General features: G+C 43.6%; 1 protein-coding gene across 1 annotated transcript; it reads right to left on the bottom strand.

Annotated features, from left to right (window-relative positions):
- Nucleotides 1–7,916: 7,916 nt before the first annotated feature.
- RRM2 (ribonucleotide reductase regulatory subunit M2) lies at nucleotides 7,917–17,857 on the bottom strand. The gene is made up of 10 exons (XM_035109861.3): nucleotides 17,687–17,857; nucleotides 17,119–17,196; nucleotides 15,283–15,441; nucleotides 15,025–15,141; nucleotides 11,629–11,762; nucleotides 11,097–11,191; nucleotides 10,863–10,996; nucleotides 10,048–10,152; nucleotides 9,797–9,910; nucleotides 7,917–8,707 (listed from the first exon to the last, which is right to left on the bottom strand). The coding sequence occupies exons 1-10, from the start codon at nucleotides 17,795–17,797 to the stop codon at nucleotides 8,555–8,557; spliced, it is 1,200 nt and encodes a 399-aa protein (XP_034965752.1). The 5' UTR covers nucleotides 17,798–17,857; the 3' UTR covers nucleotides 7,917–8,554.
- Between the last annotated feature and the right edge of the window lie 9,963 nt (nucleotides 17,858–27,820).

Here is a 27,820-nt window from a genome sequence, read left to right as displayed (position 1 = left end):
CTTCACGTGAATGTTGTAATTTACCATTAACTCAGCTCATGGCCTGTTCAAATATAAACAGAAGACGACAAGACACAATAGCCTTTTTTTTCTTTTCTTTTGCATTGCTGTGCAAACAACAAACCCAAACACAGCTGGAATTGCAAAGAAAGCATTTTCAAGTTACAAGGGCACAACTTCCAGATAGGCTGTGAAGTTCAACACCTCTCTTTCGCAAGTTAACCGCTGGTTTAGTGCTGTTTTGGGATTTAGGGGTTTGTGCTGTGGCTGTTGTTGAGCTCTTAACAGTTTAACACTCTATTTATCGGCCCCAATGTCAATACTAATTGTCCCTCATGTGAATTGCCAGTTATAACAAGGTTGTTCTGTGGATAAATAATAATATTACTCTAATTAATGGAAAGACAAAAAGTGACTAGTAGAATCTGTTGAATCCAGGCTGTTATTTCAATTTGCCTGGCACAATGGACTCAACTGTCCTGTATATTCTTGCATGTAGAAGTTCTTTAAATGTTTTGACTGTTATTACAGGCCACTCAGGAAACTGGTAGCGTATAAATCAGATGGACAACCTATGGTCCTTCAGACGTTTTTGGACCAGCCAGCTAGACAGGCAGGCTCTTATCCACATCAGATATTATTTTATTAAAAACCTCACAATGGGGAATATGTGTGTTTCTGCTGCTCCTTCACATGCAGGCATGCAGAAACCCGGCTTTCCCCATTTTTGACTGGGAATAGGGTTCGCCCCCTTTCAGTGATTAGGACATTCTGCCTGGAATACTCACCTGACCCATTTCATAATTGACACAAGTCTCTCTCTTCCCTCCCAGGGGCATGGGAGGGAGGAAGAAACACATGGTTATAGACTGAAGGGATCATGTATACTGTTCTTCCATAATACCCATAGTCTGCCCATATATCCATCCCATTTTGGCTGTTCTGCTGGCAGAACAACCCTGCTAACAGAATATTCCCCTGGCATAGCAGGGTTCCCACTTAATCTTATAGACCTGTAGTAGGAGGCCAAACTAGGTCCACTAGATCGCCCCATTTGATCCACTATGTGGTTTGGGTGCATCCACTTGTCCATCCCAACATAAGACATAAGGTGCAGGAGAGGGAAACAATGGCCCCATATTCAAAGAGGAGAATCTTCCTCTGACCCCACATACCTGCAATGGCACAGTGGTTCAGTGTGTCTGCTGTTAACTAGAAGGTTGGTCGTTTGAGCCCACACAGGGATGGCTGTGAGCATGATTCCTGCATTGCAGGGGGTTGTACTAAATGACTCTCATGGTCCCTTCCAACTCTACAGTTCTACGATTCTATGAAAGTGGCCCATAGAGGGTTGGCCATTTTTCAGGCCGGTCCTCCACTATGATCCACTTCCCCACTTCTGCTAAAGGGCCCTCAGTCAGTTGATCTTGAGTATGGATTATGTCTGAAATTGCTGCTTATAACCAGTTTTAAAACACCACACAGAGAGACAGAGAGACACCTACTAACAGAGGTTTTGAATGTGGTTTTTGGAAACACTTTCAGAATACGCTTACTTTTTTGTAAATCTCACAAGTAGCATTAAAAATTTAGTCTGTTTCAATTTGACCTCATCCTGACTGTCGTATAATGCGGCCCAGTATTTGTGTTAGAATGCAATTATACAGCACTGTAAGAGATGGCCTACCGTTATTCAACACAGGATATTAAAATTATAGTGCAGACAGGCTCCGGTACCCTGTCCAAAAGGATTGCTTTCCTTAAAAAAAACAAAAACTGCATAAAATATTATTTCATTTGCTTGCTTGTTGCTGCACATTTTGCCCATGAATATCTGCAAGCGATAAAGGCAGATCCTTAAGAGCTCAGTGGTTGTCCAACCATGGGGTGCCCCCACTGCTTTGGGAGAGATAGGAAAGGACAAAATGGACCTCAACAGCAAGACAGGGAAGGGCTTTCATTTCCTGGTATCTCATCCTCTCTCTGTTGCTTCCTGCTTTCCAGGGAGGGTGGGGGTGACTAAAGTTTGGTGTCATTGTTTACACACACAACTGTATGAGCTTATCATTTGGGGGTTTTTTATTAAAAAAACATAGCGGGGGGAGGGAGGAGTTGCGCTTTTAAGGTTTTGAGTAAATTTTGCTAGGAGCACATTCACACAAATACGAGAACGTGCATATATGGTTAGATTTTTGAAAAAGCATTAAATGACTTTAAAATGTCTATATCTATGCGCACATAGAAATATAGATGTGTACATCTCCACAAGCATAATTCCCCAAGCCGAGTAAAAGAAATAATCGGGATCATCATGCTGCCCTCTGGTGACAAATGCTTGCACCACACATCGTAATTCAAGACCTGCAATTCTACGTAACGGTGTGTGGTTAATGAATTAAAAACATCTTTTAGACGAGACCCTGAAGCTAACCTACACTATACATGTTAGACTAAAGCCGTTTGAGGTTTCAGATTTCAAGATGTTCCGCCAGTAGCACTGTAAAACTTGTCTTCTGTTCAACCCTCATCTTAAAAAAACAACAGAGAACTATGTATATAATTCCAAGATTAGGAGCACTGGGGGTGGGGTGGGGTGGAAACCAGAATTACATTGCCTCAGCAGGAGGATCAACTACTCCAGGCATAGGCAAACTCCGGCCCTCCATATGTTTTTGAGACTACAATTCCCATCATCCCTGACCACTGGTCCTGTTAGCTAGGGATGATGGGAATTGTAGTCGCAAAACATATGGAGGGCCGGAGTTTGTCTATGGCTGACCTACTCCTTTGTCTAAGGGAAATGTGCATCGTTTTCTAAATGTGTAGGATTCCTTCATTCTAATGACCCGTGTCCTTACCTAACTACAGCCTCTGCAACACAACACATTGCAGGATTATAAGAGAGCTCCAGCTGCTTTATCCACAACCTCCAACAGGCATTCCCAAACTGCGGCCCTCCAGATGTTTTGGCCTACAACTCCCATGATCCCTAGCTAACAGGACCAGTGGTCGGGGAAGATGGGAACTGTAGTCCAAAACATCTGGAGGGCTGAAGTTTGGGGATGCCTGCCCTCCAACATTTCTGATGAAAATAGGAAGATCTGCTCCATAGTAATAACAATGATAACGATAATTTTATCGTTTATATCCCAGCCATCTGACTGGGCAGCCTCAGCCATGCTAGGCAGCTTCCTACATATATAAAAAATATAGTAAAACACTGAACATAAAAAAACACTTCCCTATACAGGGTGTCTTCTAAAGGTTGTACCGTTACTTCTCTCCTTAGCTCAGGGACCGCATAACTCCATACCCTCCAACATTTATCTGATGCAAATAGCGACATCCTGAGGAAAAGCGGGACATTCCAGAATCAAATAAAAAACCGGGGCGGTTTCTATGAATCTGTGACAAGGTATGCACTTTTGTAAACTAATAAAATCTGTAATAAAAATAAATTAAAAACAAAAACCTTCCATATGCAGGTGAAACATGCTCCAGAGCAGGAGTCAGCAAACTTTTTCAGCAGGGGGCCGGTCCACTGTCCCTCAGACCTTGTGGGGGGGCCGGACTATATTTTGAAAAAAAAAATGAACGAATTCCGGTGCCCCACAAATAACTCAGAGACGCATTTTAAGTAAAAGGACACATTTTACTCATAAAACATGTTGATTCCTGTACCATCCGCGGGCCAGATTTAGAAGGCGATTGGGCCGCATCTGGCCCCTGGGCCTTAGTTTGGGGACCCCTGCTCCAGAGCCTGAGGAGAGCTCACAAGAGTTCGGATATGTAGGAACTCCAAAGAAAGACTCCCAAACCTTTAACAATTTATTAAAGAAGGGTACAAACTTACAGCAAAAGTCCAGTGGCTCCCGGCTCACTCCTGCTCACAGTATTCCGTGAGACAGACTCCATAACAAGAAGAAAACTTGTCCACACCTAACTAAAGATACAGGCAGGCTACATCACAAGAGAACACAGGTGGCTGATATCAGCCATTACCTCCCCCTTTAGCTATGCCTGGGCCTGTGGATACAAATCAAAGCATGTGAAATACACATGGGCCCAGCGCTACAGCTGCTACCAATTAGGCAGGGGTCTTGACATTAATATGCTGCTAGCTGCGCTTCCAGACCAGCAAGCCTTTTGGGGTCAACACAAGAGGGCTGCCTTCAGGTGTCAGATAGTTACTTATTTCCTTGACATCTGACAGGAGGGCATGCCCACAGGGTGGGCGCCACTACCGAAAAGGCCCCTCTGCCTGGTTCCCTGTAACCTCACTTCTCTCAATGAGGGAACCGCCAGAAGGCCCTCAGAGCTGGACAATGGGTTGGAGAAGCTCCCTCACATGAGGTGCGACACTACCAAAAAAAGAGCGGTGTGAGGGAAGAGTTAACCAGGTAGTCTGGTTGTAAGCTTTCCTGGTTGAGAGATGTTGCTGGTATTAAAATTATTGCATTGCCAAGGTTTTGTTTGTACACTCGTACCTTGGATCCCGAACGCCTTGGTACTCAGACGTTTTGGCTCCCGAACGCCACAAAAGCGGAAGTGTGTGTTCCATTTTGCAAACATTCTTTGGAACCTGAACGTCCGACAGGGCTTCCGATTGGCTGCAGGAGCTTCCTGCAGCCAATCGGAAGCCACGCTTTGGTTTCTGAACGTTTCGGAAGTCAAATGAACTTCCAGAACGGATTCTATTCGACTTCCAAGGTACGACTCTACTGGGAAATGTTTGTATATCGGTGTCCACTCTTGGTGGGCATGCCATGAAGGGTACTCTTACTGTCTGTGCAGGGGGAAGCCACACCTACAAAGTGAGACTCGCTTTACTCCGGTTGCAGAGGTGCCGGGGGGGGGCAGGTTTAGCTGGAAGAGGTGGGCCAAGGGACCACCTCTACCCAGTCCAAAAAGCCCCAGCAGGAAGAACCAAATGGGAATTGCCCATTTGCTTAGAGTAGGCCCATTGAAATAAATGGGACTTGGGTTACTCATGTTTGCATCTCATTTGTTTGATGTATAGCTAAGTCCGGATCCAACGCAATGCGTTTAAACAGGTAGCACTGTAACAAACATAGCCTTGGGCAATGCTCTGCTGGCGTAGAAGGAATCTTGCCTGTATACTGTACAGTTATACAGAATCTATCACTGAGGAGATACATGGGTGGAATCTACACACTTGTGAAAATGCTTTTTTTAAAAAATGTTTTGAAAAATACGGTACATTGAATTTGCCATAGCTCACTGCCGGCATCTAATGTCACATTTGTATATCACTTTGCAACACACTTAAAATGTTTCATTTGCAGCTGTTTGGAACAGCTAGGCCAATCTAATGCAGGCTTCCTCAAACTCGGCCCTCCAGATGTTTTGAGACTACAATTCCCATCATCCCTGACCACTGGGTCCTGCTAGCTAGGGATCATGGGAGTTGTAGGCCAAAAACATCTGGAGGGCAGAGTTTGAGGAAGCCTGATCTAATGCATATCTAAATCAGATACGAAATGTGTAAAGATTAAAAACCTACCCTAGAAATGGAACACGACTTGCCTATCCATCATGCAAGTTTTCATTTTGACAAGGGAAAGCATTTCTATAAAGATTTTTTTTTTAAAGAAATATTGTTAGGCAGGTGGCTTGAATGCTTGCCAGCTCCACTAGTACATGAACAAAGAATCTCAATGACCTGCTATACAACATTACTATTTTGGAAAGGCACCCATAGCTGTGGTTTATGGAAATCTGGTACAAGCAGCATAAGGAAAGCTTTTCCCTGTGCAAATCAAACAGGGAAATTGTTAAGACTTCAGACAAACCTGTGAATCTCCTTGATGCATGCAAGATGTCGTGGTTCTTCCCCCCCTTTTAGTAGAGGTCTGCTGGGCATAATGGAGATTTCTGCCATTTGGCTCTTTGCCATCTGATTGTTGTGGGGGGGGGGAATCAAACATAAACCCATCTCTTAGAAATCGCACATTTCTGAGTGGCTACTCTAGATGGTATCTTTAGTATTGCACTTCCTCAGCAGCTTCAGATTATAGGTTAAAATGCACCTATATGGAGGAATCCCCTCTTGGTTGGCAAATTTAATATAACTTGTAACTATTAATATACTACAGTTACACATTTATGCACCCCTCCCTGTGCTGGAAGAATGGGCATCAAAAGCAACCCCAAACCTTTAAAAACACTTGGGTAAGATTCTTCATCAGGCCTTCCCTACTGATGTGGTTGAGAGATGTAGTTTGATAATCCAATCAGCCCAGGCCACCATGAGCAAGAGGGAGTTTTGAGTCCAGCAACATGTGGGGAGCCAGATGTTAGCCATAACTGAGCAATGCTAATAGGATGCATTATTACAGTTCAGACAATCAGCTTCTTAAGCCTGGAGTATTTGTAGAACTGGAGTTGAAGCCTGATAAAGAACTGAATCCAAATTCCTTTGAACCGCTGCTTAATCTTATATGTAGTTTGTAGCTTTCAATATATTGGTGGTGAATAGATTCTCAAGGCTCACTCATTTTCCTTTATACACAGACCACCTCTGTAGATGTCCTATGGGAACAAAGGTGAGAGCCATCGCCAGGTTTGTGAAGGTCCTCCACCAGGCTATGGGGCAGCCCTAGACATAGCCCCCCCCCTCTCTCTCTCGTGTTCCAGAAGTCTATTAGCCTAGGAAGGCTGGCTAGGAACTACTTCCCTACCAAACAGCCTGTGCCATCCATAATGCTGCTCAGCTTAGCTAGGTAGACTGGATGCAAATAATAACTGACTTCAGTAACTTTGTAGAAGAGGAACAATGTTTCTGCAGATGAAGCTTGTCCTTCAACAGCAAGTAGCCCCTCTTCTACTTTTCCCATCACATCTGGTCACCCTGCTAGGAACACAGCTTATATCAGGAAATGTTGAACCATTGGGCACAAAACGAAGGTTGCAAATAAGCTCCATGTGCTCTACATGTATGTAGGGTCCCTGTACTAGTCTGATGAAGAGTGGCTATGGGGAGGAGCAGATGTGATTGATGCACATAGGACCCACTCACCTGGTGACAGTACAGGCAAGATGGCAAGCTCCCCATAGCCACTCCATCAGACTAGTGCAGGGACCCTACATACATGAAGAGCACATGGAGTTTATTTGCAATCTTCATTTTGTGCCCAGTGTTTCACTCCTCCCACAATAACAAACACCTACTGAACTCAATTTTTTTTAAAGGAAGGCTCCCCCCGAGGCGTATCCTAGACATTTATGGAATATCAGCTTTATATGAGGATATTGTTCCGTTCTTGGTGCATACAGATGGTTTTTATTTCGCTGGACTGATTTTAAGGTTTTTAGAGTGTTTCATTGCTTTTAGACTTGTACAGCACTTCAATGGCTTTATTCTGAAGCAGTCTGTATAAGTCTGTAATAAAGGTTTTCCCCTTCAATAAAGCAAACTCAATTTACTTATCTGCCCACTCTTCCCACCCCCACATTTGCCTTCAACGGTTGTTCATATTCAGCCATTCACAAACATTTGAGGTCATTGCCAGAAATACCTCACCATCCCCCCTCCTGAATGGGAAGGAAGTGTAGGCCTTTACAATGGCACCTCGGGTTAAGAACTTAATTCATTGTGGAGGTCCGTTCTTAACCTGAAGTACTTTAGCTAATGGGGCCTCCCGCTGCCACCGCATGATTTCTGTTCTCATCCTGAAGCAAAGTTCTTAACCCGAGGTACTATTTCTGGCTTAGCGGAGTCTTAACCTGAAGCGTCTGTAACCCGAGGTACCACTGTAGTTATATCCCAAAACACTGGTCATTCAGAACAGGGCTAGAAGCAATTGCGGCTCAACCAAAAGCAGGTTTTAGAAGGCCCGCAAGGAAAGCTGGGGGTGGAAGAGAGAAAAAGGTGCACATTCAGAAGGCAACTCAACGGTATTTGATCCAGCAGTTTGAAAACTGGAGCTTTATTCAAGTTTTTACTTCTATACATAGTCTACTTTTATCGGAGGCCGTACACATCCGAGAGATTTCCATTTCAGCACTTCAGGTATTTAATTTACATGCAAGTAAATCAGAAATGAAGATAAAAAGCAGTCTAAAAAGAGTTCATTCTAAACTCACACGTTACCACAGCCTTTTCAAGGAATTGGCTAGGCCAGACCTTTATTATTAAAGTGCCAGATTTATGTACAAATTATTAAAATAGTAAATAAAGACTTAAAACCTGCTAAGAGGCAATGTGGTTACGTAGCTTCTGCAGCTTGTCTACAGCCCATAGAAGAGGCCATGAAACTGCCATTTTCTATACAGCACCCCGTATAACTTGCTTTTCTATGGAGGAACTACTGGCGACCTATGACCAGATAACGGAACAGACCAGCAAGCACCGATATTTCTGATGATCAGGCGATCCATGTATTGTACAAATACATTTATCAGCACCAGAAACAAACTAACAAAATCCCCAAACTTTTCTAAAGTACCACCACACATTACAAGAGCAAGAATTTTGAGGACAGCTGGACAGACTGCTATTTCAAGCAAACCCCAAAACAGTCTTGGGTTCAATTTAGAAGTCTGCATCCAGAGTGAAAGAGTTGTCTGTAGGTTTCGACATCACCCCCATCCTCTGATATTCTCCCACACGCTTTTCAAAGAAGTTAGTTTTACCCTCCAGTGAGATATTCTCCATGAAGTCAAATGGATTCTCAGCTTGAAATATCTGAAGACAAATAAAATTGACAGCTTATGGGTCTTATTATCTAGGATACACAATCTGACAGGAAATTCTGGACATCATACAAATAACCTTGTTAACATCTAGTCCCCAACAAGCTACTGTATATACTTGAATTTAATGCTCACCTTTTTTTGGCCAAATTACGTTGCAAAAATTGAGGTGCACAATAGACTCGATGGCACATTTACGTTCGCCAGCAAATACTTTTTTTGTTTTGTTTCAAGGTTCTGAAAATTGAGGTGTGCATTGGTTCGATGGCACATTTGACTCAAGTAAATACAGTACTTTTACACCTATCTCCTGGGCCATAGCATCCTGGTTTCTGTTCATTCTGTACCATCTTTAGATCCTACAGCTTGTATCTTAAGTCTTCCACCTGAATTTCAGTTCTATAAAATTAAAGTGATTTCTTAAGACCCATCTGCTCTCTCCTGCTTTCTCTGACGGAAGTATCCATTTTTTATTTGCCTGTATCTTACCCTTAATGGTACATGTTCACCTGCCTGTTAGTTACTCTGCAGAGCAGGGCAAGGCAAGTCCATCATTGCTTAACTGGCTAATGTCTTGTGGATCTCCTAGGACCTGTAGATTTCTGGAATCACTGCAAGAAGTTCTGGACCAAGATTTTTTTTATTCAACAAGTGCAAATTTATGCCTTAACCATTTAGGGACCTCCTCTACCAGTACGAACCCTTGCTTTGTAAATATAAAAATCAATATACCCAGGGCCTCTAGAAAAATTAAGCAAGACTGTGCAAGTATAACAATGGGTTACTGCAAAAAGAACCCAGCAGATTTAGCATTAAGAACATGAAATCCACAAGTTACGGATGGAAGGTTCAGTTATATGTAAAAGGGAACATCCCCTCAAAATGTTAATCAAAATGACTTGTGTACAAAAAAAGCATTATAATGCATGTTCACCTTGAGTGCATTTTGGCAGAATATAAATTGAAATAAATAAACTGCACCCCTGAATTAGTCTGTTTCTTAATCACAAATTTTCACTAATGAGCCAGAGAGCAGTTGCTTAATGTGCATTCCTTAAGAGGCAAATAGCACAGAACTTACCTTGTTAAAACCTAGTTCCAGTATCAGTCTGTCTGCTACGAATTCAATATACTGCTTCATTAAAGTGCAATTCATGCCAATTAGCTTCACAGGCAGTGCTTCCGTCAAGAATTCCTGCATTTAAGTGAACAAGTATGTAAGTATGCAAATCCTACACCATCTAGACAATTTAATGCCCTGCTAACTTTTAAGCTTTCCGTACCCTTTTCTGCAGGCACTTTTTGCCACCACCAGAAAGACTTTCCAATTACCTGTTCTATCCTGACAGCATTAGTGATGATCTCTTTCACTCTTTCCTCAGATGGTTTGTGTACCAAGTGCTTGAACATTAGGCAAGCAAAATCGCAGTGCAAGCCCTGGGGGGGAAAATATAATTGAGATATTTCAGAGAACTGCTTGGGGGGGTGCAGTTTTCCTCTGTATGATCAGCAAACCTGAAAAGCCTGAAACAGTAGAGTGGCTGTAACAACAGGTAATAAGATTTCTTCATAGATTCCATATGAACAATACTTTGGTCGATCTTCAGTTTTCCTTGGCTACCAGCAATGCAAATTAAATTCATTTTCATTCTCAGTGAGCTTTCCTCTCAAACATTCCTCCATCCAGCAGAATTAACCTTTAGGTAGAAGTTATGTGCTCAAGTCATCAATAATCATTAGATACTGTGAAACATTTAAATGAATTTCCTGGGGAGGGGGCTGCCAGAAAGAACAGGCACAGTGCCTACAATTTGCCCTGGGGCTACAGAGCTGAAGGGTTAACATCCCAGCTTTTGCCATACCAGGGGTCCAAGGGCCGCTGGGAAGTTAAGACTCCCAGGAAGACCCCCCCCTCCCCGGTTCTGTCCATCAGCCAAAGGAGCAGCAGCTGCAGGGAGCATTCTTCCCTCTCTGCCTGCCATACAGAAAACATTTAACAATTCTTAAACTAAGAACTAGTTGCCACATTTGCTTTCTTTTTCCTCCTCCCTCCCAATCCCCTTTCCTTTTGTGTTATGCCTTTTAAGCATCTGAGAGAGCAGGAACAAAATAGTTTGATTAGTTAAACAGGAAGTGCGAAGCCTTACCTCGTCTCTGCTGATCAGTTCATTAGAGAAAGTGAGCCCAGGCATCAACCCTCGTTTCTTCAGCCAAAATATAGATGCAAAAGAGCCAGAGAAGAATATGCCTTCCACCGCAGCAAAGGCTACAACTCGTTCTCCTGTTGGGAGAAAAGCCCATTGTTGATTTGGGTAATGAAACTTGTCCAGCGCTGGAAAAGGACCGATGTGCCAGAAGGGAGAACTGCGTGCTACACTCACCGAATGCTGCCTGTTTGTCCCCAATCCAGCGCATGGCCCAATCGGCTTTCTTTTTAACACAAGGCAAGGTTTCAACTGCATTGAACAGAAATTCCCTAAAATGATACAATAACACAACTAAGTGTACAATCTGTTGTAACGAGAAATTTGTATCCCACCCTCCCTTAGGCTGATAAATGAAGAGACCAGAAATTAGCAAGGATTAGAACGCATGAATTAAGAGAAAGCGTCCTAACTAAAAGAAATCAATACAAACTATACCGCAAAAGCTCATGCTGTTTTACAGTCTCTACTGCAGTGAAAAATACCTATGTTGAATAGGTAGGACTTTTTTTTTTTTTTGCACGTTTTATAAGAGAATCAAGTGTCCTCCTACAATGCTAGTAAGTTTTAAAAGCTTGAACTTTTTTTATAAAAAGAAACCCGACCTAGGCTTTGAAGCATTTTAATATTTAAAATATTTATGCATATTCATTAATTTTTTAAAAATCGCTATAGAATAAGAAAATATTTGTCTCAAAACAGCACTAACCTCTCTTTGGGGTCTTTGATATAAGTATCAATAAGTAAACTATACATTTCTGAATGGATGTTTTCCATGGCAATCTGGAAGCCATAGAAACAGCGAGCTTCTGTGATCTGCACTTCTTGGCTGAATCGCTCCACCTAGAGGATACAACATATCATTTAAGTTATAAATGTTACTTCTTTTGGAAAAAAGACACTCCACCAGCAAAAGCTGATGGCAAGGTATGTCTGACAGCTGCCAGATTATGCAAGTCAAGTAATGAGATAGCATGATTCAAAAACATCTCTGCAAGTGGAATATTACAGCGGGGGGGGGGAGCCCAGATAGGATATAAGGTAGTATAACTTTTTTGGGAATGGAAATTTAGGGTATTACCTAGTCTTAAGATTTTTCAAGATCTAGCAGAGGTATTAGGAGTATCAGGAAACTATTTTCATTCAAGCTTTTAAAACAGCAAAAACTCAATGCACCCAAATTCTGACCTACTGAAAGGCAATTGACATACCCTTGTTGAAAAATAGTGTGAGAAGGACACTATTACATATTGTTTGACTTGGATTTTCAATACTCTTTCCATAACTATTTCCCTTTGGACAAGAAGAAACCTGGTACTCAGCTACATTAGTAAAAGAAACAATGATTTGAATGCGTTATAAAAGTGCAGCACCAGATGGCGCCAGAGAGCAAAGAACTTTTCTACACAATTTTCCATAGGGTTTTTTCTTTTGTTATAATGATCTAATTTCTGACTTATTTATAGTGGGTTTTTGTGTGTAGATCCGCCCCAATAGCCATGCCACCTCAAGTTTTGAAACATGAAATATGAAAAACATATTCCATTTGCCTAATGAAGACTTCTGAGAAGCCCTAAACTCATTCAATAGAAAGGTACTCTCACCAGTTTTCTTGCTTAATGTACCAAACAACTTCTTTACCACATTTCTGTCCGCACTAACTCTACGAGAGTTTTAACCAGGTTTGATTCAAGAAATGAATGTGTGTGTATATATGCCATTCTGGGATTTATTCACAATGTGATCACTTTGCTTTTCTATACTTGATGTCTGACAACTTAATATATCAGCCAACTCCATTGAAAAGCACTGCATCAGAAGGATTTATCTAGTGCTATATCCATGAAGGCTCATTCACACATGCAAGCTATCATTTGATGTTGCAGATATCTAATGGTCAGCTTAAGCTCTCTACCACATTTTCTTACACGGCTATGACAAGTGTATGACGGCACAAAGATTCCACATGCATTTGGACCAATTCCCAAAAAGCAAAGGTGAGTCATAGCGGCTAGAGCCTGGTAATTAGAGAAAAGGGGTGCCTATCTGCCAGAGACAAATGTACCCCAATTCTGCCCATATTTCTAAACAAAGCAGAACTCTGTCTTAAGCAGGTATTCTGTGGGCAGCTACCTCCTGACAGTTTGAATATTTATGGGAAATTTTCATCCACTTCAGTTATCCCAGATCTCTTAGCGAGAGCTGAAGTTCCATGTTATTTCTAAGTCCAGATAAGCTATAAAATATTCAGATGAAATTGGCAAGAGGATAGGGCAGCCCAGTTAGATGGGTGGGGTACTACTACTACTACTACTACTTAATATGTTCCTCTCTGAAGGCACAGAAACAGCAGCAAATAAAGCTTGAAGCAGATTCAGTAGAAGTAACATGCTAAGCAAATAATCTCTTTGTTACTCGGTGTAGGAAAGAAATTAATTCATAACAAATGCTTTATTTGCATTAGAACACGTTATTGAAAGCTTCTTTGTGTGCCAGAAAAAGATTAGAACTTTCTAAATTGCATCCCCTTATAATTCACTGTTATTAATCATTGATTTCCAGAGATTTAGATGAGCTTCATTTCCAGATTTGGAAGCGCTGGATAGAATTTTTCTTTAGTTTCATGCTTCACCTTGTGAAGGTATCTTCCTGATTGCTAAAGATGACATTAACTTGATAATTTCTCAATCCTCGTTCTAAGAAAGTGTTTGAATTTAAGAATGGACACCTAAAAGCCCAAGAAAAATCTTGTGACAGAATGAAACACTGTGCTGGTGCAGGAGAAAGTCAACTTGAACCCATGGGTGTTGTTCCACATCACTTGCTTAATGTGCAGTTGTGAAAGGGGGTGCACACATGGCTATGACTTGAGGATTGACTCCAAAGATCACATTTAGAGGTAAGTGAGACTATAATTTAAGATGTGCTTGCAATCTAAATAAAATTATTAGCCTTAGAAGTTAAGACACTTTTTGGTGTTGCAATGCTAATTGCTATTCTAAACTATTATTTAAACCAGACTCAATGACATGCTCACTTCTCCAATGTGGATGTTATGGATAATATATGGGTAGTTTCTACCAGTATATCAGGCACGTCCAACAGATAGATCGTGATCTACCGGTAGATCGCTGGTTTTCTGTGGTAGATCACAGGTAGATCAGTGGCTTCCCTCCAAAGAAGCTGAACAACTTTGGCTCCCTTAAAAACGAGCTCAACATTTTTGTCCTGTACCCCTAAAAAACAGGCCTTTTTCCTCCCTAAAACAAGCTCAACTTTGACCTGAATCCCTAAAAAACAGGGGTAGATCACTGTGGTGAGTAGATCACAGACTCATGGGAGTTGTCCACCCCTGCTCTATATGTAGCTTGGATAAGAGCAGGGGTTCCCAACAAAATTTTCTCGAGGACCCCTCATCGAGCCGCTATTGTGACAAGGACCCCCATTAATTCCTAATCCTAAAATTAAAAAGTGAGAGCCAAATTAAGAGTCTTTTTATATTTTATATTTATATGTTTTTTACAGTTACAACAGAGTACTCCATCAGTATACAGTTAGTTTTAATTTTCAGTTCTTAATGAGATGAACCACTTTTTAACCAACGGTCCATTTTTAACTATGCGAACTGTAGCTTCCGCGAAAAACAACGCTTTGTTTACAAACACTACTGTTTTGCAAAGAGGCAGCGCGCGCCAGGGAGGAGGGAGGGGAATGGAGAAGACAGGGTACCTGCGCAGTAGCGCACAAATGAAGCCGACGCGCGCAAAGCATCTTGGGGAGGTAAGCATTAGTAGAATGCGTGCGCTGCCTCTTTGCAAAACAGTAGTGTTTGTAAAGCGCCACCTAACGGCATACAGCAGAACTACTGCCTCTATCTATTTCTAGTTTTGCGCTAGACTATGCTCATGCAGGAAGCGGCCAAAACAAAAAAATTGTTACCATGCGAAATATATTTAATATATTTTTTATTCTAATAGCATCTTGCGGACCCCTCTGGCATAGCTCGCAGACCCCTGGGGGTCCCCGGACCACCTGTTGGGAACCACTGGATAAGAGGAAACATGAAGATGGTACATTTAAGTTACTATGGAACCCAAATACTTACCAAATTTTCATTGACAATGCCATCACTTGCAGCAAAGAACGCCAAGATGTGTGAAATGAAATATTTCTCTTCAGGCTTCAAGGATTCCCAGTGCCGGAGATCTTTGGAGAGGTCCACCTAAATATACAAAGCAGCCAATGAAAATGCAGTAATGTTAAGGGAGAATCTGAAGTATGCCTAGAGGATGACTGCAATGTACCTCTGTCTGCTATCATGCCTGCATCCACTCAAACCTAGGAGGAAACACAAGCCTCTCACCTCTTCAGCCGTCCAAAAGGATGCTTCTGCTTTCTTGTACATTCTCCAAATGTCATGGTACTGAATGGGAAAGATGACGAACCGGTTGGGATTTTCCCGAAGCAGAGGTTCATCTTGTACACTGTTTGAAGGCAGCTGTGTCACTCCTTTAGGTGCATCCTAAAGTCACAAATGTAATAAATCACCCCATTCCTAGAATACATGAATGCAAGCACCAAATCTCTCCTTTCTGGAATTGAAAAAGGAGTAACAAGGAAATTCCACCTCGACTTTGTGTTTGCAACAAGTTGTTTTGGGGCTCACTGTAACCACTGAGCCCAAGAACCAGGGGCACTAGAGTTCCCCAGCAGGATCTCCATAGTGTGGTTGGTCCCAATGGGCTTGCTTTCACTGCCAATCATCTGATTGCTGCCAACAGCAAACTTCACTTGCCAAGGAACAACTTAGAACACACTGCAAGGTTCCCAATGATTCATCGGAAGCCGCTTCTCTCCCTGCTCCACATCTGATATTGTATATTAAGGTAGGTGGATGATCTGGAAAAAAGGGCTTTGCAGGTGCTCCCCTCACCTTGGTCTAGGGTTCCACACAAAAATGTAGACACAGAAAAGCTGACTTACCACATGGGCAGGGTAAGTGATGGAAAGCTTAAAACTATTGTCAGATGTCAACTATTTGGCTTTTAGAAGACATCTGGAGGCAGCCCTGCTTAGCGAATTTTTTAATGTTTTATCATGCTTTTAATATTCTGTTAGGAGCTGTCCATAGTGGCTGGGGCAACCCAGTCAAGATGGGCAGCATGCAAAGAATGTTGTTGTTGTTGTTAGGCCATGGGCTTTAAAATGAATGAAATAAGACTGAATTAAAACAATGACAAGGGAGCTCTGGAGTGGAACTTGATTTACATTAGGAACTTTACAGATATGAGGTAAAATGTATAACACAGTTAAGTGTGGGCTGGATTATTACCAAGGAGTGAGACACAAAGAGAGACATTTGATTTAAACCCAGGTAAAATTTTGACAAAAAAAATAGAAACAAAAGCAATGGGCAAAGCAGAGGGGCTGGAGGGAGAACAGACTAGACTTAATTATTTAAGAGTGAAAATTATAATTGGACAGCCAATATATAATGGTAATTTGGATGCCCTTATACTTTGTGTGCTCAGATCTCTCTGAGACTTAAGGACATAACCCACCCACACTGGCATTCTGTCCGTGCTTAAAGACAGGTTCATTCAGCCATGCATTCCCCTGAACTTGATCTTCTTGATCCAACTTTTAAAATTCCCTTTTTAATTATTGTTTACAGCGGGCTTGCTTTAGCAAATGTTAGAATTGCTTCCTTTGCTGTGTCTTAATCATGCATTTGTTTTACGTTTATGAAGCACTTAGAAGCAGTCACAGAAGGTAAGCAGGCAAACCTAATTAATAACAAGAAAGTAGAAAGTCAGATAATCTAAGTCTTAAAGCTAACGGCTGAATCCTTGGGCAGAGGACTTCACCTAGGAGAAGATGTCGGTTATAGCAACCAGAGGCTACTAATGCGTCAACCCCCGCCCCATAACCCTGCCCCACCCTTTCCTTGGGGGGGGGGGGTCGGGGCTTCCTGCTCCTTTGTATAATTCGAGCATTTGGCGCCAAATGCTCAGTCGGGGAGGCTAAGCAGCGCCCCCTTTCAACTCTCACGACGGCGGGAACAGAAGCCTCCTCGCCACAAAACGACCCCCGAGATCAAGCGCCCCCCTGATTTTAACACCTCCCCCCATAAAAGGCTCCCCCCCTCCTCCACCAGTCAGCTTTCCTCCTCCGCCTTGACCCCCAAGATGGAACTCACCGCTTCACCGCCGGGCTCTTGAAATATCTTCCGCGCCGTTTTGGACGCCAGGACCCGGGTAGCGCTGAGGGACGGAGGCTGCAAGACCCCAAGAAGGACACAAAAGACCGATTAAAACAGCGCACTTTTTGGGGTGGGAAGGCGGAGCAGAGGGAGGTCGCTTTCTATTTTATTTTAATGAAGTAACTAAAGGAAGCGCCAGGATGAAGAAGACCTCCAAGACTTCTGCCATCTATCTGTCAGGGTGATCTACCCGGTAGTTGAGATTCCTGCATTACACTTCTGATTTTATGTTGGGGGGGGGGGTACCTTGCGTTTTGACAACTCGTCATGGACTTTTATGCTGCAAGGCAGCTCCGAGGACTAATTAAGAGGCATAAGGATAACGAGGGGGATCGGCTCACCCTCCCCCACTCCACCCCAAAAAGGGCCTTGGTTGTCCTGGGCGCATTAATCAAGTTAAGGGAAGGTGCTTGGACTGCGCGGGAAGGGAAATAAGCCCTTCTTCCCCAGCTGCTCCCTTCCCCTGCCCCGCCGACGGGCTCCTGGTTCCCCCTTCTCAACCCACCGTATTCTCCTTGTCCTTCAGCGCCAAATCCTTCAGCGGCGGCAGTCGCGAATTGAGGCGCTGCTGCTCGTTGCGAGCCGAGAGCGGGCTACGGGGGGCGGAGGAGATCATGGCCACGGCGAGAGAGAAAAGCGAGCGAGGCGGCGGCAGGAACCCTTCACGACGCTGGGTGCGGATGGCAGTGGGAAGGAGGCCCCGGCCCGGTTGCTGCTTTATATGCGCTTCGAACTTGGCGCCAGAACGCCCGGCCGCCCAATCACAGGACGGAACCTTCGCCCTCCCCCGCTTCTGGCGCCTGCAATCGAATTAAACTGTGGCCAAGAAACCGCGGGAAGCTGCTGCGGCGTTCCGCCCGCTCTGCCCTTCCATTGGCTGCCCTTCCAAAGAGCTGCCGAACGCGGGAACCAGTAGCGATGCCGTTCCTTTTCCTCTACTCCCTCCTTTTCCTCCCATTGGCTGAAAGGGCCGCGCCCTTTAAACAGTTGTTCGTCTGACCCTGCCGGAACTGCCTGTCAACCTGCGGCGTTTCCAATTGGCTAGAGAAAACTGATCACGTGGAGCTTTTCTCTTTCATTTTTTTTGTTCCTCTTTCTTCCTCTCCGTTAGTAAATGATTTCCTAATATTGGAAGCACAGTAAATTATTGTTGTTGTTGTTATTGTTGTTGTTGTTACTACTAGTACTACTACTATATATATTTATTAATAATTAATCTTTACTATTATTGGTTGTTATTATTATTATTATTATTATTATTATTACTATTATTTCATATGGCCAGCTGCAGCCTCTCAAATACTTACTGTTCTGTGGCTCAGTGTTATTACCTTTGAGTAAATGCTCTTAGGGTACGTTTGCAGGTATGTTTGGAAGATAGATCTTCAGCTTCTGAATAAATTTCTTAAAAACTAAAAAAGAAGCCCTGATTATTCTATATAGATATTTGTTATAAATAAATCAATTTGATATGCCGCTTTTAAGAACTGAATGAAATAAATAATTGGAGTTTCCTATACAGTACTGCCTAGACAATGGGAGAGTGGGTGTTTTAACGTCCATAGCAATGGTGTCTGTGTACCTTAAATTACAGTTTACACAACAGAAAATAATATTTAGCATTCATTGGACTCCACTACGTTTGTAAAGAAAAGGATTTTCTAAGACAGCATTTTGTTAGAGATGTAGGAAAGCTAATGCTTTTTTAACAAACATGTTTTTGCAATGTCCTATTCTTACTAAGTTCTGGGAGAAAGGAGTGGATTATGCTGTCATTAAGTAAGTGTAGAGACATAAACAGGAGCAAGGCCATGGTAGCTTTCGAAGGGGAGGACAAGAATCCAGGAGCGGATGGGAAACTAACAAAGAGATTTAAGGCAGAGAGTCGCATTGTCAGAATGACAAGAGAATGACTTGGCACTCAAAGTACTGGATGGATGTGAGTAGACAAAGGTGAGACAGCAAAAGGCCATAAGGGGGCGTTGCTTCTGCCAGTTAGGCAGAAGGTTAATGGTTTGAGCCCACCCAGGGATGGCTGTAGGTAGGATTCCTGCACTGCAAGGGGTTGGACTAGATGTCTCTACAGTTTTATGATTCTTTGAAAAATGAAGTGGTCAAGATGAGATATGATGAGGGCAATGTAAAACACATAGAGAAATAATACTTGGCTTCTCAGTGACAGGCAACAGATGTCTCTTGGATCAGGTGTTTTATTATCTACTACTGTAGTGTTCTCAGGAGGAATGAAGAAGTTGCCACAGTTTTGAGGATGCATCTTCTGCCCACTGGGCCATATGGCCCTCAGCCTTCTCCCTGTTCTAGGTCATGCATTCAGTTAGCATCAGAGACAAACAGCTTAGCTAAAGTTTTATCCACATCCTAATGAGGCTTTTTTAAGAATTTGGATATTCAGTCACTGCAATTCATTCTGCTTTCTGTGCCAATGTATTCACCATTTGTCCATAGTTAGCCTCTGAGAATCATAGGCTTCTGCCATTGGCACATGGCGCACTGCAGTCATCGGAAATATAGCACAAAACCCTTGTGTAACCCAGTGCTTATTTCTATTGGGATATAGCGTCAGCTTTTCCCTTTTCTGGTTTGGAGCTGGGCTGTCTGTCAGTTCAAAACCTCCACGAAACCTCAACCTTGAAATGGTGGCGGTTTTGGGGCCTCTCCAAAACAATCCATTTCTGGCATGTGAGAAATTGGTAATTGTTGCTCACGTGCTTGGCAGGATTGAAGGAGTTTTTCTCCAGGAAACGTTTGCTTTATGGGATTGGCAATCCCATGAGGTAGAAGGAGGTAGCTGCCTCAGGGGCAAATGCTTGAGGGGGTTGGGAAGCAAGGTGATGGAGGGCAGAGTGGTTGGTGCCACACGGTCATGGCTGGCAGCGGATGCAATGCATGGAGGCCAACAGTAGATGGAGCCAGAGCCAATGGCAGGCAGAACCAACCCGTTCTAGCTTTGTCCCCATCCTCTCGCTAGTTCTAGAAGGGTAAAACTTGGACTAAGGTTGAGGGAGCTGACTGCCAAGGCCAACCTCTCGGGCTGGTTGTATGAAGCAAGGTAGGCAAGGTGGGAGCTTGCCCAGAGCAGTGCCCCATTGGTCCCCTCCTATGAACATGTCCTGCACCCCCTTAAGCTAGCTTCCTGTCCTCTGGTGCAGTAGAAGATGCCCTGTGGCTACAGCTGCCGAAGCTGAAGTAACCATCTGTTACTACTCTGGTTGGCTTCTGCACACAGAATGGTAGGATGGTCCATTACATCAGAAAACAAAATGTTTTTGGTTGGCCCTGCACCTCAACATCTCTCCCCACCCTTGGGCAGTGTTAGAAACTCAGATATATAAGCTTGGCACCAAATTGCTCCTTAAACCAGGGTTATAGTCGCCAAAACAGAATGTCGAGTTGCCATTTTGGGGCAAGAAGGCTCAAAAGTCATGTTTTTCAATACAACTTTTTTGGTTCCTGAAATTCATTCTGATTGTGCAGATGGATAGAATTCTACAGGATGTGCTGATAGTGTGTGAAAACAGTCAAGATCCAAGGGTCCCCAGGCATGCAGCTCCAGATGGTTGAGACATCAGATGCCATCCTGGTGCCTGGGCATCTTCACTTGGTCACAAGTGGCCAATAGCCAGTTGCAAAATGCACCTGGTCAATTTCAAACACTGCCATAGGGACATAATGGGGATAGGTATTGCACAGTTGGCTTAGTTCCGGTGCAAAACCAGGTATCCTAAAGGAAAAAAACAAGAAGGGTCTCTCTCCCTTTGTCTTCAACAATATATATTTCAAGTTCAAATTTGGCCAGGACGCTCAACCCACCTCCATTTTGTATGTTGCCTATAGCTGGGGGTGCAGAGCTGTTGCTCCTCTACATGTTCTCAGTCCCCAGCTCCCATCAGCCCCGGCCAGCATGGCCAAAGGTCAGGGGTGGTGGGAGTTGTAGTCCAACAACATCTGCAGGGCCACAGCTTCCCCACCCTTGAGCTCAGCAGGAGAATCTTGAGATTGTCTGCCACAATCCTGGAGCCCATAGTACAACACAGTGGTCAATGAATTGCAGATCTCGATCGCCCAGGACTGTGCTGCATGTTGGCACATCCCTCTAATAGGCTTTCCCCACCCGCACTCGCCCCCACCTGTGATTCCTTGGTTCAGTTAACAGGAAGCTATTTCTGTGCGCCTCCCGGGAACAGACAAGAAGCTTCTTGTGTGTTCTGATCACCTCCTGCTATTCAGCTTTGCCTGTCACAAGCAGGCTGCTCCACGAGGAAGCCTGCCAACATTCAACATATGTGCAGGCTGTGATTAAAAGTAAACTCCAGCTTCAGAAAGGCCTCTCTTGCTGTCATCTGCTGCCTTGGCAGAGCTGGAAAGAATCCAATTGCAAAGCAAGGTTAATTTCTATCAGCAAGGAGCCCATTTCTAAAGACAGTAAGTATTTGGATGGAAATGGCTTATCCTGCTCCCAATGTTTTACATCTGGAACCTACCTCTCCCCTGCTGCCCCAAGCCTTAGACCACAAATGTAATTTGCAGCACAGTTTCTATGCGTGTTTATTCAGAAATTAGCATTGTTTTTCTGTGGGGATTAGCGCTTAGTACATGTTGCTAATCTCAGTTTTCTATTCATCAAACGGATTGGGGAAAGACTGATACTGGTTATGGGGGGGGGGAGATGAAGGGATCATAGTTTAATAATATATTTTCACATCTACACCGTGCATTTGAAGCATATGGCTCCCCTCCTCCCACCACAAGAATCCAGAGAACTGCAGTTTGTTAAAAGTGATGGGAATTGTAGTTCGGTGAGGGGTAAACTACTACAGTTCCCAGGATTTTAGGGGGAAGCTCTCTGCTTTAAATGTTTGGTGTGGATGTGTGGATGGGTTTTGCACTATCAGACAAAGGTCTCAGCTCAGGTAAACTCATAACTTTATGATCCCACTGCAATGACAGAAACATACTCTTTACAGAACCCTAAAAACAATAGCATGGTGGGTGGGTGTGTAATTATTAAACAAAAACACGCAATACAGAAAAAGAGAAAAGCCAACAATAACAACAAAATGAAATAAGTTCAACTCAACACAATAGTGTTGTTGTTGTTGTTGTTTTACTGTATTCTCTTAACTTCATCCATTTTGCTCTTTTAAAAAGGGTTCCATATTAGCCAGATTCAAAATGCCAGCTGCATTAAAGAGTTACATTTGAGGTCCAAGTTAATTCATCACACATGCTCTCCACATGTTCACATTATAACACATGAACATGTATAAACCTCTGCTCTTGTCTTAAAATGGGCACAGATATACGGCTGCACGTGTTCATGTAATTCAAGACGCAGTTCACAAGTATTTTGCTTATAACACAAGCCAGGTAAGCATTTCCCTGGTTGAACCTCTGACCAGATCGTGTAATGTATGCCGTAGTGCTTCAGCGAGCACATTAAGCATTTCACCTTCCTTCGTAATTTGACTTCACACTGGAAAGAAAAAAAATGCCCAATGCTGTACAGAAAGCGGTTGAAAGGGTAATTGCCCCCTCCCTCCCCCCCCCCGCATCAAACCTGCCTACGCCTCCAGCTGACCCACTTGTTTGCATAGCATGGGCAATCTAGAAAGAGGATAATCAAGCTTTGCAAAGAAAACAATGAAGCTCAGAAAGGTGGTTCTGAACTTGCAGAAGAAATTCAGAGTGTTGAGTGGGGTAAGAACTGCAAATAGAGGCTGCTAGACTGTTGTGGCGCTGTGGTTAAACCACTGAGCCTAGGGCTTGCTGATCAGAAGGTCAGCGGTTCGAATCCCTGTGACGGGGTGAGCTCCCGTTGCTTGGTCCCAGCTCCTGCCAACCTAGCAGTTCGAATGCATGTCAAAATGCAAGTAGATAAATAGGAACCGCTCCAAGCGGGAAGGTAAACAGCGTTTCCATGTGCTGCTCTGGTTTGCCAGAAGCGGCTTTGTCATGCTGGCCACATGACCTGGAAGCTATACGCCGGCTCCCTCGGCCAATAATGCGAGATGAGCGCGCAACCCCAGAGTCGGTCATGACTGGACCTAATGGTCAGGGGTCCCTTTACCTTTACCTTTACCTTTACCTTTAGACTGTTGAACAGGAATGAGAGGCATGGCCTTGAGGATTCTCTGCTTCTGCAACTGATCATACTGCCTCTCACTTGTAGGGGACCCTGCTAGGTATTAATAGAAACAGGACCTTGTTTTAGTGGCTTGGTGTTGCCTGGTCATGGTAAAGGTGTTAAGTACATCAAACGTACTTAACTTAGCTTCCCACTGCCACCCACCTGCATAAAAGCATGGAATAGTTAAGTATTTACTGTATTCATGACAACGCTGCCCCCAGCAGGAGAGAAACAAAACCTTTCAAAGGTTTGTCCCCTCTTTTACACATGGATACACAACCTCCAGAGTCATTTTTAAAGGCACATTGGTTTGCATGCCCACATTATAATGTGGTGCTTAGTGCTAAGTTGTGAAATAAAATAGCCTTTCTGTTACTCTTGAGAGATTATCTGAAATCAGGAAATAAAGCACTCTGCCTGATCTTTGGAGACTGATCCCTAAAGATCAGGTAGAGCACTTGGGAGATAAATCTGGGGGAAGCCTGGGGGTGTATGGCCTGGAGGGTGCTTTCTGGGGCTTTGCATGCAGGATCCGGCCCACGTGCCACGCATTAGCCACCGCTGCATTATATATTGGGCTGGTTCTGCAGATAAGCGAAGAATGAAACACAGCAAGAATGGGGGCCAACAGAGACTCAGAAGGCAAATAATTCCAAAATATGGGAGTGATCGTCAACAAGGCCCTTTCTGCTGTACCCATTCACCAAGCCATGGGCGTAGCCAAGGAGGGGCAGGGGGGCAGCTGCCCCCCCATAAAGTAAATCAGTGTTTGTTAATATCATCTTTGGAAAGAGTTTGATTGGTTTTTAGGCATGGTGTGCACCTAAAAATCTGGATGAAGTCCATTCAGCTGCAAATGCCAGACACCTCTTGGTTTTCCACTCATATTTAAATAACGGCAAAAGTGGCTTTCCTTGCGCAGACATCACAAGTTAGGAGGGTGGATTAATAAATAAACTGTGTTCAGTGAAGAATGACAGTGCTCAAGGTACTCAGTAACAGGAAAGCTGTTCTTCTGTTAGCTAATCCACTGTTTTGTTACCAGTCTGAAAAACCAAATGTGTGGCTGTTTTCTTCTTTTACGTTCAAAATGCTACCAATCCGCAGATTGTTGAAGTCAAGGAAAAGGGCTCAACCCTTAAGGCTGCAGTCCTATATGCACTTCCCTGGGAATAAGCCTTGTTGAACTCAGTGGGACTTGCTTCTGAGTAGATACGAACTGCAGTGCATGAGTTTTGTGGAATTTGTCGTTCTGTTTTGCTACATTTAAGGATTTTTAAAAAAACCCAGGTTTTCAGCTGCAGAGGCTCTCAGAGCAGCTTACAGATAGATAAGTACAAGACAGTTGCCACCCTCAGGAGTACAATCTAAAATATATGACACAAAAGGAAAAATGGAGGGGGGGAGGAAGGCCTGGGGGCCATATCCAGCTCTTCAGGCATCTGTCTGACCTTGGGACTCCCCAAAGGGCCTCACCACCAGCTGCACCCTCTTTCCCAGCCTTGCTTCGCCAGCCTTGCTTCATATCCTCCTGGAGTGTTTTTGCCTGGCTGGAATAGGTCATTGAATACTGATAAGGACCCTTGCTTGCATAAATGAGAGAGGCGTGTGTGGCCTTTGTTATGAAAAAGGTCCTCCTCGACTACATATCAGTGAAATTTGTCCACCCAATGATTTATATTGAAGATGTGGGATACAAATTATGTAAGTAAGATTGTTCCCAGGTGGTCTGTTATTGCACATTGATCCTGGCTTGTTTGCTCAGAGTTTGCAGGGAGGTTAGATCATGCCAGCTATTTATTGAGCATCAATTCAGGTTTGTTTGCAGGTTATACAATGCTGCACCAAGCAAGGGCTGTCCCACAATTTTCAGCTCATTTACCTGTCATTTTCAGTATTGCAAAATGTCTGGTTGGGTTTTTTTTTTTTTGTTTGTTTTTTTGAGGAGGGAAGGAGCTTGTTGCACAAGAGCTCCCATTCAAACATGACTGTGCAACCTTAATTTTCTGGTATGTGATTGAATCCCACCCCAAAACAGCAAACAATTGCCTGGAAATGCCTTAGGTAAACTATTTTTTTGCAAACTGCCCTGATAATGTTGTTGAAGGGCTTGGTCATGGTGATACTCAAGCCTTTCCTAACTTCAAATGTGCAATTCTTAAGATGTTATTTGCAAAGAGAGGTAAGTCAGAATTGGAGCTGAAAGAGAACTTTCCGCTAGCAGAACAGTTTTACCGGGCTAGAAATTCCTCCATATGGTGAGCTGTCAGGAATGCAGCTGCATGGAGGAGAGAAACATTCCTGGCAAATATTGCTTTCCGTATGACCTGTTTATTGGGCATTCATCCTGATTCATTTGCGGAGAAGTTAGAAAATATTGCAGCAAGCAAACGTTACCTCCACAGTGCCCATTGCAAAAAGTTTGAGCGGAGGGCGCGGGTTTGTTGTGCACGAGAGCCAAATTAACTTAAATTCTGCATAACTGAATTTGCCGCTATGCAACTGAATCCTGTGTAAAAGGACAGTGACAGTCTGGAAGTGCCCTCAGACACACTTTCCAGTGGCAATTAGCAAGAGCAGGGCAACTGTAGAAAATGTGCCCATGTGAATAGCCACTGTGAAGGGCAACTCAAAACTCATGTCATGCTGGTCCTTTTTTCAGCATACTACAGCATTCATTGGGGGGGGGAGGGTGTCACACGGCATGGAGGAATTTTTTCCTGCTGAACCAGCCTACGCTACAGTAATAGTCCAAAACTGGGCGATATCAGAAGCTGCCGTTTATTTTGCACAAAAAACTGGGGAGGATTGAAAAGTTATTTTATATCAGAAAAGTTTCCCTTGTGTCAAAATGTGAAGTAATTCAAATAGGCCGCTTCCATATGAGTCTCAGAAAACAGAGTTTGGGACGCTTCCTTCCGAACTGGGAAGCTTGCCTCAGAATTAGGGGATGTTATTTCCAGAGGAGCACTGGCTGAAAGTATTTGGAAGAGGCCAGGAAAGTCTCTCTTCTATGTTGCATTTTAATTCCTTTTGTTTTCTGAAGAATAATAAGAATGACTAGAAGGGCCTGTTCTTGTTTTTGCCAGTGCTCTAGGAGGCAACATTGCCACCTCTAGCAATCTCAGAAGAGAGAGGTTAGTCAAATCCTGTTTTTTGATCCTCTTGTTTACATTCCAGCGGGAGAGATTCAGCAAACATTAACCTCAGCTTGGCACATGGTCAATGCCTCTGATAGAAAAGATGGGGCAGACTTTGCTCACTCTTCATGGCTAAAAAGGCAAGGAAATTGCTAATCTGTGGGGGCTGCGCTATTTGGAGAGGAATATGCGGCACAAAAGGAATTGCCATCTGAAGCCCCCAAGTTGCCTAAGCAACCATAGCACTGGGGAAGAAAAAGGAGATTTTGTTTACAGGCCAACAATAAATTAGATTGAGAGATCATTGTACCCCAGAAAGGGGTACAATGTGTGCTGAATGGGTGGGGGGTGGGAACGCATAGATGGCAATTTATATAGGGACAAGTTTACAATATGCACACCAACTTCCACTGACCTTGGGTCAAATTCTGAGGTGGTTATGGAGATTTTAATCAGGATGGTTTCACCAAATTGGCAGTTGAACTGTTGTGTTTTCCTAGGGCTGGCATATCTTCACAGAATTGTAGAGTTGGAATAGACTCCAAGGGTCATCTAGTCCAACCGCCTGCAATGCAGGAGTCTCAGCTAGGGTATCCATGACAGATGGCCACCCATCCTCTGCTTAAAAACCTCACAGTCAGTGAGATCTTGCTGCTGGTCCCACTTGTCTGCTGTTGACAGAGGTGGGTGGGTTTATGAGCCAAGCACTGCTTCTTGGGCTTCTGTTGCTTGAGGCAGGCGCCTCACCTTGTCTCATCAGTGGGTCGGGCCTGGTACGTAACCGTAGTATCCTGGAGGAGAGCACCAGTGCCCTGGACTGATCCTAGTAGGAAGTGAGGAAGATATACTGGAACATTTTGTTCTATGCCCTACTTGCTATTATTTTCAAAAGAATAGCTTTTTAAACTGCCACGAATCTTCCTTTTGGGATGTCACAGTTGCTAGCCAATCAACCCTGTGCAGAAAAGGCGCTGCAGCAGTCCAGGAGAACATGTTCTACCTGTAAAGGATGAAGTAAATGCAGCAAGACTTCCAGAGCACAGCAAATCCTCTTTCTATGAACATCTTAACATACTTCAAATCACTCAGAAAAGGAAAGCTCTCATCATCTAAAACCAATCTTAGCAACAACGCTAAGCAACAATGCATGGGGGTTATGAACAGACATGGCCATCATCTAACACACAATTAGACATGGCTGGAACCCGAAGCAGGGTTACTAAGGAGCAAGTGAGGTTTACTTCTAGAGTGGCCATGTGCCCTGCTTTATAGAGAACAGCCTTCTAGTTGAAGGAGTCCTTTGTTTGAAGGGCTGCTCTGCTCTACCCAGGTCCATTTTCAAGATTAAGAA

The sequence above is a fragment of the Zootoca vivipara genome, chromosome 3, assembly GCF_965207765.1.
Source record: "Zootoca vivipara chromosome 3, rZooViv2.hap1.1, whole genome shotgun sequence".
In the NCBI taxonomy this organism is placed as follows: Eukaryota; Metazoa; Chordata; class Lepidosauria; order Squamata; family Lacertidae; genus Zootoca; species Zootoca vivipara.
Note: the sequence above shows the minus strand (reverse complement) of the source record. Positions and strands in the feature narration are given on the sequence as shown.